The 18,912-nt window shown below is 46.8% G+C and overlaps 3 protein-coding genes across 7 annotated transcripts in view; 1 reads left to right on the top strand and 2 right to left on the bottom strand.

The window, feature by feature from the left end:
- Positions 1-11,744, bottom strand: part of tgoln2 (trans-golgi network protein 2) — a 78,279-nt gene extending 66,535 nt beyond the window's left edge. Inside the window, exons 1-5 of one of the 2 annotated variants that reach the window (XR_008950448.1) lie at positions 11,541-11,744; positions 10,546-10,737; positions 9,737-10,491; positions 9,433-9,519; positions 8,991-9,354 (exon numbers count right to left, since the gene is read on the bottom strand). Coding sequence is in view for 1 of the 2 variants with exons in the window: in XM_057031902.1 (XP_056887882.1) it covers positions 9,349-9,354; positions 9,433-9,519; positions 9,737-10,491; positions 10,546-10,737; positions 11,541-11,595 (1,095 nt within the window). In the remaining variant the exon portion in view is untranslated. Of the gene's footprint in view, positions 1-8,362; positions 9,355-9,432; positions 9,520-9,736; positions 10,492-10,545; positions 10,738-11,540 lie in introns of those variants that run through there. The other variant, XM_057031902.1, reaches the window with a different exon arrangement.
- On the top strand, positions 7,080-8,163 carry LOC130525302 (dual specificity protein phosphatase 18-like). Its single transcript, XM_057031918.1, has one exon. It carries the CDS (start codon positions 7,355-7,357, stop codon positions 7,934-7,936), a length of 582 nt encoding a protein of 193 aa, XP_056887898.1. The 5' UTR covers positions 7,080-7,354; the 3' UTR covers positions 7,937-8,163.
- Positions 11,745-14,428: 2,684 nt separating the features above from the next.
- The window catches only part of tcf7l1b (transcription factor 7 like 1b), a 28,754-nt gene continuing 24,270 nt past the window's right edge, over positions 14,429-18,912 (bottom strand). For 2 of the 4 annotated variants that reach the window (XM_057031887.1, XM_057031885.1), the window contains exons 6-12: positions 18,797-18,899; positions 18,443-18,526; positions 16,945-17,088; positions 16,681-16,843; positions 16,485-16,592; positions 16,060-16,111; positions 14,429-15,344 (exon numbers count right to left, since the gene is read on the bottom strand). In XM_057031887.1, the coding sequence (XP_056887867.1) occupies positions 14,875-15,344; positions 16,060-16,111; positions 16,485-16,592; positions 16,681-16,843; positions 16,945-17,088; positions 18,443-18,526; positions 18,797-18,899 (1,124 nt within the window). In that variant the 3' untranslated portion in view covers positions 14,429-14,874. The remainder of the gene's footprint in view (positions 15,345-16,059; positions 16,112-16,484; positions 16,593-16,680; positions 16,844-16,944; positions 17,089-18,442; positions 18,527-18,796; positions 18,900-18,912) is intronic. The other 2 variants (XM_057031888.1, XM_057031889.1) reach the window with 1 other exon arrangement.

Below are 18,912 nucleotides of genomic sequence, written 5' to 3'. Positions count from 1 at the left end.
CTGGAGCTGCCTCATCGATCACAGAGCTAATTTCCCATTTAAACAATGAAAATAACAGAGCGAAGCCGTCCCAAATGTGGCTAAATTACCCTCCTGTAGCGGGAGGCAGGGTGAAAAACAGGCCGGAGCACCTGTTGGGTCGCACCCGCATCCTGAATGTTGGCAGCAAATTCAGCTTTTTGTTTCACATAACACTTCAAATGACACTGTGAGCTAGACCAGAATGGTTTCTTGTGCAGTGGAACTCAACATTTTAACACTTTAGAGGCGGAATTTCCTGTTTCAAATCCATCCTGTCTGTATGTTCATCACTTCTGATCTTTATTCTAAGCTCATTATTGCAGACAGTTCTCAGTAGAAACATCACTTGAAAACACCAGCACGTGTTAAGACAATGCTGGAGGTGCACAGAGGTCACGTGCACAGTCCTTTTAAAGAACATTTGGCTCACAATCATGTATAAATCCAATCAAAAACAAAAGCTTTTAACAGTTTCCTTCTCTTCCTCGCTCCTCGTCCCTCTCCTCCCCTCCCCCACCTTCTCCTTTCACTCCCATAGCGCGTCCTTAACGAGTCACGTACATCCAGCAATTATTATGAAATTAAAGCAATTTCCATGGCCGATGTTTGCCCCGGTAATAACCACGCCGACACAGGCGCCATTCATTTAGCGTTTTAGTTCAGCTCCATTCCTGTCACATTAGTGAGAGGAGCAGAATCAGAGTGTCACTCAGATATTCTGCTTAATGGTTTAGCGACGGCTTGGCCTCTTTTTTCCCTTCTTTCCCTTCCCCGCTCCTCTAACCCTATCTTCCTGCCAATTATGCTGTTTAATCTATATGTAGATAATGGTGTCCAGGACCTCCCTGTTGAAATGTCAGGTGTGAAGAGGTTATTAGCTAACTTTTAATTACCGTCCATCATTCAGCAGGCAGCCCGCTGCCCACTTATCTGGGCTGAATGTTGGCTGCAGGTGGTGGCGAAGCACCGGCTCGCTGCCTTCATATCGCCGTTTTCACACTTTTAACAGCACTCGGTGTTCGGGAGAAAAGATGCGAACCGGGATCATTTGCTAAACGATTTAATGGAGGCAGATCATGTGTCAGACAGTTTAATGGAGGATGTCTTCAAAGTTTGAAGGAGGAGGGGAAAAGTGGCATAACTTTACAGAAAACTCACAAGAATGTGCTGAAGTGCAAACAGGACTAGAATTTCACAGTGTCCAGTGGAGGTTTCGCTCTTCTAAAACAGCTCCTGGAGCCGTATTGTGATTTTAAAAGTCTTGCGGTCCCCAAACCAAAGTCTGCCCTCCCCCAACAGGGTTTTTTGGCCTGAGAGATTGGCGACAGGCCACCGTTCTCTGGTCCACTGGACAAGAACGCTGATGTGATTAAAGGTTGTCCTCCCAGCATAACTGGAATTCGCGTGATATTTACAACTCTAAGGGGAGCTTCAGGCTGTGTGTTTAAATATAGTTAAGCTTCTGAAAGAGAATCAGCAAAACCAGACGTGCTGCTCCCACCACACAATGTGATCTTATAACTGCACATAATAAATGTCATGCACTATGTCACAAAAATGTCGATCCCAAATCTAACTGTGCACAACAACTATATTTAACCTCACATAATTCTTTTAAAGAGAAGATGTAAACCTAAAATAATTTGTCCTCTTGTTCCCATTTGCTTGTGACCTCTCCCCTGCAGATGTGGGGAATTACTGCCCCCTAGCGTCAATCTTTAGTAGTACAAATTAAAGACCGACTGGCCTTGATTAAAATCGTCTCGTCTTTTTCCGGGCCTGGTTTTAGAGGCAGCAGCCTAAGCAGTGATGCTCAGTCTTCCCTCACCTCAGACACTTCCTCCAGCTCTTCTGGGAGTATTCCGAGACGTTCCAAGGCCAGCTGAGAGACGTAAATCTGTCCAGTGTGTCCTATGTCTACCTTGGGGTCTCGTCCCAGTGTGACATGCCTGGAACACCTCCCTCGGTGTTACAGGGGAACTCCTTTACCTGAGGCAGGTGGTTTGACCTCTCAACCAACCTGGAGAGGTTGGTACATGCTGGAGGGCCTGGTTTGATGAGGCCAACAGGACAACATCATCTGAATAAAGCAGGGATGAAATCCTGCAGTTCCCAAACCGGACTCCCTCCGGCCCCTGGATGCACCTAGAAATTCTGATTGTGAACAGAACCAGTGACAGAGGGCAGCCCTGCCACAGTCCAACATGCACCAGAAACAGGTCTGACTGCTGGCGATGTGAACCAAGCTCCGGCTCCGGTGGTACAGAGACCGCACGGCCCTGAGCAGAGGGCCACGGACCCCGTAGCCGTGGAGCGCCCCCCACAGGATACCCCAGGGGACTATATTTAACCTCACATAATTCTTTTAAAGAGAAGAAACCTAAAATAATTTGTCCTCTTGTTGCCATTTGCTTGTGACCTCTCCCTGCAGAGATGTGGGGAATTACTGCCCCCTAGCGTCAATCTATAGTAGTACAAAATAAAGACCGACTGGCCTTGATTAATCAGATATGAAGGTTCTTTATTACAAACGTATGAACAAAACAGGCGCATTAGTGACAAAATAGAAAAGTGTTGGGGTACATTCATTTAGAAATATTACGCACTGCCCCAGTGATTAAGTTCTCTCAAACACACACGTGCACACGATTTCTGCCACACAATGTTAGTGATTTTTGTGAGTTATCTTATTAGTTTATTAGTGGGTTAGTTGGTTAGTTTGCAGAGAGCCAGGAACAACTCTGTTAGTAACTTGCTGGGGAAAGAGCAGACGGTTGAAGAGTCCGTTAGTAGCAAACAGAGCTAAAGGCTAAAACCTCTGCCGGTATCGTGGTACTAGATGCATGCTGTGATGTAGAAGCCATTATTACAGATGGAATCGTTGCGTTTGGCTCGTGGCGGCGACATAAACTCATTGCAGGGAGGTTAGTAAGAGCAGTGGGACTTTATGGACTTCACAGCCTCATGACTGTTAGTGTGAGCTGACACTTGCACTCGGGTGCGCAGGTCTGACCACAAAGAACCGAACCCTGAGTCCGAGGATGGGAATTTAGCCCGAAAAGCGCAGTGCATTCTGGGAATGTCACCTGAGTTGCTGTTGTTTTTTAATCTGTGGTCAAGCCATTTTGGATCAGCAGCTCCTCTACTGTGGTTTAAAAGGCATCCTTCCGATCTCAGATCCTAAAACCCCTCAGAATTTGTTATTTGATATCTTTTTTTTGAAGGATTGCAGGATCATGAGAGAGGGCTGTGATGCATCAGGCTGCGGGCATAAAGCAGGGGTTAGTCAGACCGTTAGAGAAGAGGCCCAGCCACCGACATTCAACAACAGGTTAGTAATCATCCCACTGTTAGCACATATTAGTACGTTATTAGATATTAATGAGATACTGTTAGTTCAATCCAGACTCGGGTAAAAGCTATTTGCACATGATTATTAGCATTTGCCGTCATTTGCTTAAGTACGAAATTATAGGCAAGATGGCAGTTAAATTACAGCCAGCAGCCACACGCCACCAGTCCTTCCCTGCTGCTCTGCTGCTGCTGCTGCTGCTGCTGTTTTCCAGAGGTACCAACAAATGCTAAGAACCATCTGTAAACATCCTTTCATCCCATTTCTGCTGGATTTTTTTTGTTTCTTTTTTTTTTTAAAGTGCTTCGGGCGGCTTGGAACATCGCTGCAGCTGCGAGGAGAAAGCAGGTGGAAGCTTTAGGTCTGTTGGAAATGTTAAATCCGACATGCTAACATACAGGACACGCACATAGAGAGCACATGCACGCAAACACATGCACACACGTACACCAGAGTTAAGATCCGGGCATTAATAAATCGCTCATTCTTTAAGAATGAAAATGAAGCGAAAGTTGTGAAATTGTCGGTTTGTGAAAACAACTTTTGTTATTTTTGAACCACTTTTCTAGTTCAGCATCTGGCAGCAGATTCAGCGCCACATCAGCACCGACTCAGTAACCAAGGCAACAGAGACGGGGGGCCACTCTGAAACAAACGGGCAGGACTGTGGCGGCTGCGCTGTCACCGTTCACGGCCAGGGAAACCCGGGCGTCAGGATTGGGAGGTCAGAGGAGCACCCATGAAACGCCTCCCTGCTAACTGTGACCTGCTGTAGGGAGGGAGGGAGGGAGGGAGGGAGGAGGTGGGGGCGCTATCACAGACACACCGATGCAGCGGAAGCCATCTCTCTGCAGGTAAAGCTGAAGCGCCGCTTGGCTCCGCCTGAAGGTGCAGCAGCGATGACATTTATCTCTGCAGGAGGAAACAACACGGCAGCTGTTAGGAGCAGAAAGAGAGCGGCTGACACCTTCCTGGCGGTGTCGCTCACAGCTGATATTTTTAATCTCCACTTTTCCTTCCTCCTATTTGAGTCTGCGTGGTGTTGGATAATGGCAAGGCTGCTGATGCTAATTTCCTTTCGTCAGGTTTGTTTCGCTCCTCTGCCTCACCAGTGGAGGACAGCAGCGGCGCAAAATAATCCCACCTTTAGCGCTCGTTGCGTTCCACATTTATCTGGAATCTCCGCCAGCTCGCAGGCTTAACGCCCGGCGCACCAGTGCGCAGGCTGGATATGAGCTAAAGCATGAAATTAGCCTTGTGTTTTACATTTGCCTAAATATGTCCGACCTCTCGGGCGATTAAAGTGAAAGAAAAGTCACCGTGGCTGAGAGCAACTGACAGCTCCTGAGCCTTTGTGCAGGAGGCCTTGCAGCCGCTCGTCGGGTCCTGTGAAAATCTGCTTCTCCTGCAGGGGAACGCAGCAAAACACAGCCACAGAAAAGTGGGACGCCACCAGACTCATGCCCCCGGGAATACAAGCCTCTTTTCCTTTCATGGCTTTTTCCTCACCGCATCTTGTTGAAAGACATGAAATGTGCTTAAGTCTGATATCACTGACAGCAGCACTCTGACACTGCGTTAATAAAAGGGAACATTAAGATGAAAGCCGGGCCTGTGCACATAACCTGTCCTGCTGCCGCCTCCCTGGGTCCGGATCCTCGCAGCATCCTGGTGTCCGATGGGTCAGCGGCTCTGTGGCGAGCTCCACTCCGCTGTGGGGAGGCGGAAATCAGCTTTTAACGGATTGTACCTCTTCTCTTAAGAGGGCCAGTTGTGTTGAAGGAAAAGCAAGGCTGTGATTCTGTGGAGATGAGGCTGCTCCACATGGCACACGTCCACAGCTTTGCTATAAACGGCAGGTTTTAAAATAAAGGTGTGCGCAGAGAGATTTCACAGGCGGCCTGTCTGTTTATCAAAGGTAGCAAAATGTAGCATTCAAAGAGCGTTTGGGTGTGTTTCCTCTCTTACCGGTGTTCTCGTGGATATCCAGCAAACGCTGTGAAAGATCACACTTTCCTCCCTCTCCTCTTCTTCCTCCTCAAGCTGTGACTAACCGGCAAATGCGCGCAGTCTTTGCGCATGCAGCGGCTACGCCCGCGCAGAAAAGGCATGGTGGTCGCCCTCCGGACTGACACGCTGCGCGCACAAACATGATTTGCCGTCTCCGTGGCCGCAGAAGAGAGCAGCAGATGTGGGAGTGACACGAGCAGCTGCGCGCCGACGGGAGTCCAGTCAGGAAACACAAACCGCGACACGAACACAAAGGACGGGAGGTTCTGCGGAGGACGCAGCAGGACCCGGATTGATGAGAGCTCTCGGTCTCCAGCTGCTGCCACAGGTTTACGGGCTTTTGTATGCGCGCCCTTCATCCACCATCTGTTTCCCGGGCAACCAAAGACCGTCTGCAGCCACCTCCACACAGACACGATGCAGCCCAGATCATTAAAGAGGACTCGGAAACTAGTTCACGCGTTACCGAAACGTTTGTAAAGCTTAGGTACACGCGTCTTTGGTGCTCTATGGTGGATCTGACCATGGGACAAATACTTCTGCTTCTATACTACTGACAGTAATTACTGACAGTAACACTACTGCCACTCACACTGGTACAACAGGCGAATAACCCCCCTACTCCTGCTGCTGTAGTGGATTTTCCCCTACGCTAAAACACTCAAACTTATGTTTTCATTAAGTTAATATACCTATGCCAGTGCCAATGAATTGAAGTGCGGGGATACCACAACAAAGTCGAAAGATGAGTCAGGGTCAGCTGGTTCACGATCCAAACGATGGTTTATTGTCGATCCACAATTCACCATGCATGAGAAGTAGCCCGGGCTAAGTCTGAATACTGACAAGAATTGTCCTTCTTTTATACTATTTGGAGCCTGGGGCTACCCCGCCCCGGGCTCCTCCTTCTGGTTAGCTATTTTTACTCATTTTCCACCGTTAAGTACCTTTTTCCCTACCTATCAGAAGTCAGGTGTACCTTACATGGGTTTTTTTTAAACAAACTCAACAGACCATGCCTTGGCTACTCCCATACTTTCCATTAACCCTCTAATAACTTCCCCGGACTTTCCATCTCAAAGCATACATTCAAGTAGTGACACGTATACATATAGCAGGTGCTCAAACAGTGACAATGGCTAGTACGTTTTGTCTGCATAATCATTAACTACGAAGGTCTAATCGTTAACTCAAAGGTTACATATAGCGCCTTATGCCCGTTACCCTTCTTCACTACACTGCTGCTACTACTACTACTACTACTACTACTTAACCACTGTTACTGCTACTATTGCTGCGGCTACTACTATTACTACTACAACTACTACTGCTGCTTAACCACTGTTACTGCAACTATTGCTGCGGCTACTAACTACTCCTGCTGCTACTACTACCACTACTATTGCTGCAGCTACTACTACTAACTACTACCACCACCACTACTAATGCTACTATTACTACTACTACTACTACTAGTACTGCTAATTTTACTGCTACTATTACTGCTACTACTAGTACTGCTAATTTTACTGCTACTACTACTACTAGTACTGGTAATTTTACTGCTAATATTACTGCTGCTACTACTGCTACTACTACTACCATTTTGTTTAAGATATTGTTTGGCTTTATCTTTTATTTTATATTTTAGGAAAAAAATCCCTCGCATTTGTTGTCATAAACTTGTTTTTGTCTTTAATTGTTTTGACCAGGAAAAGCAAGATGGCGTCATCATTGTTCGGGCCTCCCGTCCAGCAGGGGGCGACAGCGTTCACAACACTCGTGCGTTTTATAACACAGGACGGTGAAGGAGGTGTCACATTATTACTATTTCTACCGTTAAACAGTGTTTAACCTCATGTGTTTCGTGGCTTTGGATCCCATCCTGTCTCATAATATAAGTTAGCAATATTCTATAGCTGAGAGCCAGTTCGGGTCTCGTTTGTTCTGCTCGGTCCACATGGAGACGTGATGAGTTGCAGCAGTTCGGTGAGTTTGCTCAGCCGCATCGTCCCGCCGCCCCCCGCGGCTCTGTCGGGCCTGTGCGCGGTCACGGAACACCTGTACCTCAGCAACGTCCGAGCGGCCAGCGACTCCTGCCAGCTGACCCGCTGCAAAATAACGTGCGTGGTCAACGTCAGCGAGGCCAAGAGCAGAGCCCCGCAGCTCCCCAGCGTGGAGTACATCCACCTCCCGGTCCCCGACTCTCCGCTGGCTCCTCTCAGTGACCACTTCGACCGGGTGGCGGACCAAATCCAGCTGACTGCAGCGCACGGAGGCCGCACCTTGGTGCACTGCAACGCCGGCGTGAGTCGCTCGGCCGCCCTGTGCATGGCCTACCTGATGAAACACCGCCATGTGTCCCTGCTGGAGGCTCACAGGTGGCTGAAGGGCCGTCGGCCCCTGGTCAGGCCCAACAAGGGCTTCTGGGAACAGCTCATCCGGTATGAGATGGAGCTCCGGGGTTCCAATTCGGTCAGCATGGTTTCCTCATCCATGGGGGACATCCCAGATATTTATGAGGAGGAGGCCAAAAACATGATGCCGGTGTGAAGAGAACGCCATTACACCTCTGGCTCCTCTTGGTCAGAGGTTTCCCTTTTCTAAAGACAACTGAATTCTGTTGTAAGAGATATTTGATCGTTTCCCAGTTTGGCGACGTTTGTTTTAGGGAACACCAACTGGATTTTCACTGTATGTGGTCAGTTATAAATGTTGCGGCACATGTGCACCTTTATCTTTAATACCAGTGTTATTTCAAATAAAACATTTTGGAGCGATGTCTGTCTTTTTTTGGAATTAAGAATGGCCACCTGTTAAATTAACAGTGACGGAGTTTCCTCTTACCTGGAAACGGAGGAACAAGGACTATTGACGTTGTCGGGGAACATTCTCCCTGCTTGATTTGAGCAGCAGGACTATTGAAGTGATCCCTGCCAGGTGCCCCAGCCGACCAAATAAAGCACTGGCTGCAGCTCATGTGTTTCACAAGAAGCTTTATTACCACATTAAGTCTCCCCCTTACACACTTTCCCAACAACCCGAGCCCTCTATAAAATAAATATACCCAGATACTTTTGTTGTGTGTCCACAAATGTATCATATTTTGCTATAAAATCTATCTTGACATGATATGGACTTCAAGCTCCACCTATAAACTGCACATCTGATTTTTACAAAGTGGTTTCCATCTATGAGTCGCGCACCAAATTATAAACGCATCCTTGACAAACGATCACAAACAGGCATCCTTTTAAAGAAGGGGGCCAACCAGTCTCCCACAAAACAGACTTGTTCCTGTTTAACACCTGAGAGGAACCTGAAAGAAGAGAGGGTGGGGGCTAGCAGGAGGACAAAAGTATTTGGACAAAGCTGAGCTAGCTGATAGCAGTAGGTTTATTTTTTTTTGGGGGGGGGGGGGGGGATCACATTGTTACCGTCCAGCCTGCTCAAGTCTCAAAAAATCTGTCTTCTAAATGGAATTAAAGGTAATTATAACATTCATCAGGCCGATACCACGCGCGTACAAACACAACATAAATAGCGATACTATCATTGCCCACAGTAAAACAAGAATTTGATATATTGTACCAACAAATATCCGGACCCTATTTTACATTTTACACTTCCTCCATGGTAGAAAAAAGTCTACTGTTGAAACAATGTGCTATTGCAATCTGCTACATCTACTTCCTGGCTGATTGCTTCTAGTGTCCTAGTGACGAGTGCAAAATCTGATGGCTTATTTTACTTCCACTGCACTTCACAAACTCCTGCGATAAGGCAACAGTGTATTCTGCATAGACGTGCAATTAGCATGGAAAAGGTACACACACAAGTTCATTTAACACAACTAAATTAAGTTGACATGCAGTGCACCAGAAAACTGTCAAACATGGTCATCCAGTCACTTCTCACACAACAGCCAATGTACAAAACCGCTCCAGGCCTCCTCCAGACCGTCTTCACATCTGAAACAAACGCGTGCGAATGAATGACGACAAAAGATTTGCTGGATTTGAACAAGTTAGGCGCTGTTGTGAACCGACCTGTTGTTCCAGTCTCTGGTATTCTGCGGATTTAGGGCGGCGCGCAGCAGCTCTGGACTTCTTCCCTTCCAGGACAAACGCTATGATCTGAGAGAAAGAACAAGACGATTGGTGATGTGGAGCAAAACAGGTGCGACAGGCCTGGATCCACCTGGAGGGGGATGAGGTCTGCTGTGCTTCTGTGCACGAGCTTCACAACAGACCACTATGGAAGTCGCACATTCCAATTTAAAGACCTGAAATACTGGCTCTCGCGCTAGCGTGTTTGTGTGTTTGTGTAACAATTGTGGGTCGGACACGGTACCTTGCGCCTGTTGTGATAAGTGATGTAAAGCACAGCCACCAGCACCGCTGTAAAAACAAGGTAGGCAAAAAAGTGACTGCTTTGTGCCTCCTCGTCGATATCAATCAGAGTCTTCCCGTAATCTTCATTTTTCTCCTCAGCGGGGATCTTTCCGGCCTTTTCCACCTTTTCGTCGTCCTTTGTCGTTTTCTCCTTGCTGGTTTCATCTGGCGTTTTGTTTTCTACCTCCTTGCTGCTCGTTTTCTCAGGTTTTTTCTTATCGTCGGCCTTTTTGCCTGTTGCATCCTCAGCAGCCGTCTCCTTCCCTTGTGTGTCTCCGGTGATCTTTCCGGCCTTTTCGTCGTCCTTTGTCGTTTTCTCCTTGCTGGTGTCATCTGGCGTTTTGTTTTTTACCTCCTTGCTGCTCGTTTTCTCAGGTTTTTTCTTATCGTCGGCCTTTTTGCCTGTTGCATCCTCAGCAGCCGTCTCGTTCGCTTGTGTGTTTTCGGGGGACTTTCCGGCCTTTTCCACCTTTTTGTCGTCCTTTGTCGTTTTCTCCTTGCTGGTTTCATCTGGCGTTTTGTTTTTTACCTCCTTGCTGCTCGTTTTCTCAGGTTTTTTCTTATCGTCGGCCTTTTTGCCTGTTGCATCCTCAGCAGCCGTCCCGTTCCCTTGTGTGTTTTCGGTGCTCTTCCCAGCCTGATCAGATGTGGTCGTTTGTTCTTCTTTCTCAGCGCCAGATTCATTATCGTCCTGTACGCCATCAGCAGTTTTGACTTTTTGGCCATCATTCATCGTGATGGTGGACTTTGGAGTCGGTATTTTGTCACTCGTGTCATTGTTTGGCGTTCCATCTGAGCTGGTTTTATTTGCATCACCCTCTTTAGGTCCACTGTCTCCAGCAGGTTCAGAGGTTCCTGCTCCTGTTGTGCTGTCATTTGTGGGCTGAGCCTCGGGGCCACTTCCGTCATTACCCTGGATGGAGTCGGGCTTATCGCTGCCACCTTTTGGCGCCTGCAGCCCTAAAAACAAGTGATGAAGTAACAAGTGTAGACCTTTAATGGACACAGCAGAGGAGAGCAACAGTTCTACCACCAGGGCTGCTGCTAATCCTACAAAATAAAGTGTTTAGAGTGTCCAGGCCGATCAGACTGGCGCTCTGCTTCACCGTTCAAATATTCAGCGAGATCTGCTCAAACATGGCTTCCTGGTCGAGACCTGAGAAGAAAACCTCTCCTGAAGGTTGCCAAAGACCATCTAGACAAGCCCGATGAAAGCTTGACTTTTGAAAGTAAAGTGCAACTCTTCACATTAACAGCTATTTTTGAACGTTGCATGTTACTGTATGTGATATACAGAACGTCTTAAATACATGTCCTGCATGCAATTCCAAGTATTTACAATAATTTAGTTTCGTCCAATTGTCTACAAATGCGTAGTTGGTAAAAGACATTTCTTAAATCCAGGACAGTGGGGTATAAAAAGGACAGATTTACTGAAGAACGGGGGCAGTTTTGGGGGCTTTGGTCCAGACTGTGGAGGCCTTGTGAACTTTGTACTTTGTGTGTTATGTAAACGGTAACGTGGAGGGATCCAGATGATCGCGGTGATCGGAGAGGCAATAAATCGACTCTGCTGTGATTTAACCACACCAAAAATGATGCTCTGTTTCTGTGATTATCTACCCTATTCGCCGTAGCTTTGTGATTTCTCAGATTTGGTTCTGATGAATCATCTTACAAAGACGGAACACGGATTGCGGATGAGCGCTTATTAACCTCATATCAGACAATCGCAGGGAGAAAAGCAAAATAACTCCACCCACCTCTGGCCAGAGAGCAGCATAGGAGCACAACGACCATCAACAGACGCGTCTTCATTGTAGCACCTCAAAAGGTCAAACACTAAGATGAAATTCTTTGTTTTATCTGAGTATTACTGAGCGCGTAGACACCGTTGACAAACTAGCGCCAGCGGCAGAAGGATTTGACAAATCCGGTTTCGACTTCCGTGTACAGCGGGGCTTTTTCTTCTTCTTCTGTAGAATTAATAACGCGTCGCCCGTCTACTGCCACTTAAAGGTTGGTTGGTAACATGGCACGCCTCTGCTTAGAGGCGGACTTCTCCAAATCCGGGTATTTTATTGATTTTACTCATTTTGTCCATATCGCAGATTCTATTTTGTCTCATTAATGCTTATTCCCTATCATAAATAGCAGGAAGATGTCAAGCTTTTATGATTTGACTTGCCACCCAAACATATCAAGCAGCCACAAAGGCAATGTGTCACCTTACAACATCTGTTTGAGACATTGTATTACACTGAACGTGAATATGGATGTAATCTAATATTTCATGGTTCCCGTGAATTGGGACTATCAAATATCTCAATTACCATCAGCAGATGGCGATATTGCTACACACCACTAAGGTGTGGTGGTGGAAGTGGAGATGTGTTTCTGTCATTGTGTTTCTGAACATTTCATGTTTTTGGGAAAACTTCAATTTATTGGTCTCTTCAACTGCTTTATCCCTTTTGGGGGACGGTACACAATGGGCAGAGGGAGGGTTCACCCCCCCCCCCCCCCCCCCCTAGATGAGTTGCCAGCTCATCACAGGGCCATATATGAGCATTTGTGGGGTCAGTAACTTGCTCAAGGGTACCTTGGCCATCTACCAGAACACCTTCCATGTTTTGTCTCTCCTGGGTCTCAAACCAAGAACCCCCCACCTCAGCCTAGTTCCCAACAGCCTGGGCTACCACAGCCATCTATGTATCTATCTACAGTGTTAGATTATTTCCCCACTTGCTTCAACCCAGTTCACCTCCACAACCCAGGCAAAAACCATTTACAACCAGTGCTGCTTGCTTTTGTTACTAAATCAACTGGTTACTGATGCACTGGGAGTTCGAATGAGCTTGTTTTAGTAGGACAGGCAGGACAGATATAAAGTGCTTGTATGAGATCAGTAAGTGCAACACTGCCTAAATTCTCTCACTCATTAAACACCAGGAAGTTCTGTCATTAAAAGCACTTTTTCATGAGAACAAATCCTATTTTGCAGGCATGCATATCAATTACAAGGAATACAAGTGAAGATGTGCAGAGAAGATAATTATCAGGATGTTAATGGGAGGTGTTTTACATCTCTGCTGGGTGCCAGACACCTGTGGGTTCTTGTAATGAACACATCTTAATTGTGGCAAGCTGTTTGACATTTGAAAAGTCCGATGATTGCCCTCATTCTTGACACACATTTGCATTTCCATCTTTAAGGTCAAACGGCTATGAATAATACATAGCGGAGGGTCTTACGGGGTCTCACAGTCCGTCTCACCTATCTGCACAAAGGCCCAGCTGAGTCCCGCTAAGCTCGCTGAATGTTACAGAAACAATCGATTAATATCACTTGGAGAAGCCACATGTGATGTGAAGCCTGTTGTTAATGGGAATGTAAGGAAGTCACCCTGTTACGCTTTTAAACTCACTTTTCTTAAAAGTGTATGCAGAGTATTGTTGAAGGGTTGAACCGGAGTAAATCAAGATCAAAGGAAACGCTCAGGATCTTAGAAGGAAATCAGGAGTGAAAATGAATTTGTATAAAATCTGCATTCTAGATGCAAATGTGATGTAGAGCAGCAGCAGATGTTAGAGGAGATGGACGTTGGACTGTTACGATGCCATATCTAGAGGTGAACATTGCATCGGATGGACGTCCTTGAGGAGACGGGTTCGCAGGCTGTTTTGACACCTCATTACCTGTAATATTACTGATTTATTGTTAGAGTAGCTCTGACAAGGCAGCCGTAGCACCAGAGACTGCACAGTTTAGGCACCACGGAAGGTAGAGGGGGCAAACAAGCAAGGGCCTATTATGGCCAATGAATGCCTAAAACCTTGTGCTTGGTGGGGAGGAGGGGGGTCATTACATGGGGGAAGGAGAAGAAAACTTTTTCTTTTTTTTTCGGTCCACATGTGGAGTTTCAAATGCTTTGGCGAGACCGTAGGCATGTCTGACGTAACTCCTCATCTCAATATCAATGACTCCCCCTGCAACGAACGCCGCTGCCTCATTGGTGCAGAGCACAACTCGGATCTCCTGTAGGAAGAATACGAGCGGGGACACGGAGGGGTGGCGACGTCGGCTGGTCCAGAAGTGCCCCCTCACTCCAACATAATTGGTGGATCCTTGGAACCTCTCCTGCTCTGCACCCTAACTTGTGTATTTTTTTTCCACTAATTGAAATGCCTAATGAGGTCCCAGGGGCTCCATCGAATTACCTCTGAGTTAATTAAAGCCTGCGCAACGTGCCAAATAGTGAATAAAAGTGCTTAAAAAAAGGCACCCAGGCAGGTTGTGGTGCAGTGGGACGGCAGTGACCCGCTTTTGTGTCATTGTTGGGATCGTTAGACGCCAAGAAGGAGCAGATGTCTGCTTTATTTCTGTTTATTCTGGGACTGAAATTTTGTTTCCCCAAGTCGGGAGCTCTTTTCCAGTGTGGTTAGCCTAATTCGGTCTTTATGAAATATTAAGACTGCTTTACACAGGACAGGTGTGATCTAGCTTTTAATGGAGGAGCCGGGCGGCTGTGATAAAATCACGCTTCCTGCTCAAGACGAGCACCTACGGAGGACCGAAACCTGCTGGATTTGGTCACAAACACTCTGCCAAAACCTACAAAAACTGCGTGAAAACACGGGCGGACGCACCTTTTAAGAAACAATTCCAAATGTTTATTTAACAGGTCAAAGAAAGGGAACACACAATTGAACTGAAAAAGAAGGAAGGAGGTTCAGGGGGCTGCAATTATTGGCCAGTACTATGACTTCAGCTTAATACTAACATTAATCAGAATTTGGCTAGAAAGATGTTTTTGTTCCTTTTTGTTTTTATAAAGAAACTTTATGTACATTGGTTCTTTTATACAAGTTCATTGGATAAATGGATGAAAAAAAAAGAAACCAGTTCTGCAGTAAACTTTACAAAAAATACATTTAGTTTTCATTAAGAGATGTAGAAAAGGAAGCAGTCAAATATTGACCAATAATATTTCATCCTTTTCATTATTTCGAAAAAAAAAAAAGGCTGCTCTAATATCTATTCAAAAGGTAAAGCAATATACAGCACAAATAAATGAGGGAGGTACAGACACAGATTCACTCGGTTGGTTTGGTAACCAAGGAGAGCGGCTGTGACTGGAACAAGGCGTGGTGGGTGTGAAGGGCTGCCTGATGGAAGGGGGAAGGAGAGGAGAGCATAGAGGGGTGCAGGGAGGTGAAGGGGATTGGCCGAGTGAGGATAGGTGTGGTTGGCTGGCTGCCTGAAGTACCAACTGGAATAGAAGAGGGCTGGGAGGAGGAAGAGGAGGAAGAGGAAGAGGATGTGGATCCAGAAGCCTTCCCAGGGAGGGGGAAGCGGTGGTGCATGCGTCCCTCCGGTTTGGTCGTGAGTGATAACGGCTGCGCCTGCTCCGAGTGAGTGGCGGCCGGCGCCGCCGGAGAGGCCAAGGCGGCGGAGGGGGTGGCCGGGGAGTCCAGCATGCTGCCGTGTGACGACGCAGGGCTGTCGCACATCTTCTCTGACGGCAGGTACTGCACGCACTGCTTCTTGCTTCTGATGGAGAAGTCTGTGGGCAGATGAAGATGAATTATGGATCTGATGCTGGCTGCAAATCTGGTTCATGTCCCACAAAGCTGAAAACATGTGACAGGATGAAGAACAAAGATGGTGGCAGGAAGAGTTCAGACTTTAGGCTGAGAGGGAGTTAGAAACAAGAGGGACAACAGGGTGGGAGACATGCGGACGCAGGACAGTGGACATAAAAAGCCCCTCCGCGATTTGGCTAACAGCTGCGGTCAAAGTGGTTTTACTGCGGCTTCCGGTCGAATAAAGTTTTATTCTTTCTTTAAAAATGCCGAAAAAAGTTGCAGAACACTTAGCCGAAGGAAATAAAAAGAATAAAAAGTTGAAGGCTTCCCGAAAAGTCCCGACACGAATCGTTAAAAACGGGCTGCAAACGAGGACGTGACCTTGTGGACCTCGGTGTTATGGAACAAAGTTCAGATTTATGAAGATCAGAGAAACGTCAACAGTTGGTTATATCTCGGAATTATCGCGTTCCCTCCGGTTCCTCGAGGGACTGACCGATAATGACACGGCAGACATACCTGCTACTATTAGCACTGAACCTCATAAGCTGCATGAAAAGTGTGGAAGCAGGAAAAGGAGTTAGTAGTAGTTAGTAGGGAAGAGAGGGTAAATAAAAGAGCACAGCTGTAGATGCAAATCATAATAATAAAAAAAAGGTTCCATTCGTCCAACTAATCAACTGCTCCTCTTACCTTCTGGTTTAGAATCAGGCTTATTTTCTCGCTTCCTCTTTTTCCGCTTTCCCTGAAAACAGGAAAAAACATCTTTAAAAACTGGAAACTTCAAAGACGGAACGATGCTAAGAGCACCGAGCGCAGTAAATGCGGTAAAGTGCATTTCCCTGATTTTTAATTTCGCATTTCATTGATTTGCAACTGGAATATTTTACTATCCCGCACGTCGGTGGCAAAATAAACCTCAATCTCTCCATTGTTTCGGACTCAAAACATGAAAAAAAGTGTTTCTGACCAACTAGATTTTGTTTCGAGCCGTTAATGCTTTAACTTGCAGTGTCATTTTGTCCTTATTTAGCATTGAGGCGGTTGTTCCCACAGAAACTCAGCGCACGTCCCAGCGTCCAACGCGGCGTAATCCAGTTTGATTTGCAGCCACTCACATAATTATCTCGTGCCGACCATCCTGGGTAGAGCTGGGAGTGGAGTTGCCTTTCTTTCCTGGCCAGCTCGTAGTATTTGGCTTGTTCCTCTCTTGACAGGGAATGCCACTGTTGACAAAGCCACAACAGATATCAAAGGGTTGCCAAACACTCGTGCGCAGACCTGTGTGTGTGTGTGTGTGTGTGTGTGACTTACCCGTCTTCCAAGGATCTGGTTGATGGCGGCGCTCTCTTTCAGAGTGCACTCTGCCACTACTTTGGCTCTCATCTCCTTCATATACAGCATGAACGCATTCAGAGGTTTCTTGATATGAGGCTTCTTGTCCTCCTCCTTCTTGTGAGGAGCTGGGGATTTCCTGCTAATCGCAAACATTGAAAAGGCGCCGTTAATAAAGCGCTGACGTGGGGAAGGTGCCGGCGAGCAGCGAACACCGATCAGACGAGTGTTAAGTGCTCTTACGCCTGCATTGTGGGGCTGATGTTATCCCCGCTGGGTTCCTGTTTGATTGCAGGGGAGACAATGGCGGGATGAGGTATGCCAGTCTGGTGGAGGCCGTGCGGGGGCGGAGTCACCATGTGAGGAGAAAAGCGGCTGGACACCAAACTGCGAGGGCCACGGAGGGAAACAGTTTAACAGCTCGCTTGGGTTAACCTGCCGAGGAAAAGCTAAATAACCTGGCCCATAAGTGGTCCGTCTGAGCGTGCCGCTGAAATTCCCTGTTCCTACTGTGACTGTCTAGACTGGATTCATTCAAACAATGTGTGAAATGCTTGACAATTGTTCAAGAGGTCTGGAGGAAATGCAGTGTGTGTGGTTACCGCTTTGAAAGCCTTCTGACTGCTGTCCACGTGCACACCTCTACCGTGCTTCTCTTAAATACTAGCAATTATCACCAAAAACTACTGCAATGAGCAGTCTCTCACATCCCATACTGGATAATTTTAGACTAGAAAATATGATAAACAATGCTTTGGAAAGCCATCTCAAGGTTATGCATGCTAACGCAGGAAAATAGGTTAAAAGCTTGTTTCGACCCCTCGAGATCCGATTGAGTTTGAAAACTAAAACATATGAATCAAGAAAACATGTGCAAACATCTGACATGGAATAACATTTCCCTGATTAAGCCTGATTGGCTTGGATTTCCGATTTCCCCTTTAAAACAGTTAATAAGTCATGCTATATAAACAAGGAGGAAACCTCAGCATTCCTAAGGTAACGAAGCTGTAGCGACTGTGATGGTGTGACGGCATCAGGTTTTCAGCAAATAATTCCGTCCTTAGTGTTTCTGTAGCACTTAAACGTCAGCTAACAAAACCTTTGATTATTTATGAGATTCTGGCTTCAGGTCTTTGCTCATCGTGTTTTAGAAACCATATTAAACAAATGAAATTTGAACCCAAACCTGTTTGATTTAGGCGTCATTATTTGACGTGCGCTGTAATGAAACCCTTCAGGGATATTCCTGGGATATTCCTCACATGATATGGAATGTAGAGAATATTTCCTCTCCCAAACACCGGAAGGCTGACAAATCACCAAACTTCTTAAAGAAGGTGAGAGTGAAGCCTGATGGGACGCGTAGATTCAGAGATTGATTTGCCCTGATCAATGCCTAGTGTGGGCACGTGTGTGTGTGTGCACGTGTGTGTGAGAGCGAGCGAACACTGGCTGGTCTTGAGAGAGGAGCACTGAATGTTAACAATCAGGTTGCTGGTTACTAAGCCTCAGAGTTCAGTGTTTTTCTAGACTTTATTCTGGAATAAAAGCCTGTCCCTAGATTTATACTCTGGTCCTGTCACGTACATATGGGTGATCGTGCTATTATCCCCACGGTTGTTGGTTTTTGTTGTCTACAACTGTGTTTATTGTTCTAAAAGATAAGGAGAAGCTGATTTCAGCGTGAGACAGAAGCAGCAGGTATACGGTGTCCCCCCGTTGGGGGTGATCTGCTCACCTGGACATGGATGCATTCATGGCTAGTGCTGGGTAGGGGTGACGGAATCCCCCCGGAGGGATGGAGTACATGTGCTGGCCCTGCCTGAGACACACACAGATGAGGTGAGTGAACACTCCAGATCAAACGCGCCTGGCACCAAACGCCGGCACAAACGCGCTCGTCTGAACTCACTCGTGGAGAACTACAAATGCATAAACGGAGACAAATTCCTCCAATATTTTCCTTTTTTCCTGGTGACGCATACACACCTGAGACCCAGAATCTTTCTACTGAATGATAAACAATGTGTGTGATGGCAGCAACCATCGTGAGTGTCTGATGTGTGTGTGTGTTGCTGGGAATAAAACTTACTGCGGCATGAACCAGCCCAGGGGGTGAGCAATGGATCCCACCGCCCCAGGAGACAGGGGGTAGTAGGGAGAGAGCTCCGATGGGTGAGGAGTCCGGGGAATACCTGCGGGTGGAGG

The sequence above is a fragment of the Takifugu flavidus genome, chromosome 5 (genome assembly GCF_003711565.1).
Source record: "Takifugu flavidus isolate HTHZ2018 chromosome 5, ASM371156v2, whole genome shotgun sequence".
Taxonomy (NCBI): Eukaryota; Metazoa; Chordata; class Actinopteri; order Tetraodontiformes; family Tetraodontidae; genus Takifugu; species Takifugu flavidus.
This window is presented reverse-complemented; position numbering and strand designations above follow the sequence as displayed.

What these genes read in the sequence shown, in the direction of transcription:
- LOC130525302 (XM_057031918.1), top strand. Translation starts at nt 7,355, where the DNA reads ATGAGTTGCAGCAGTTCGGTGAGTTTGCTCAGCCGCATCGTCCCGCCG.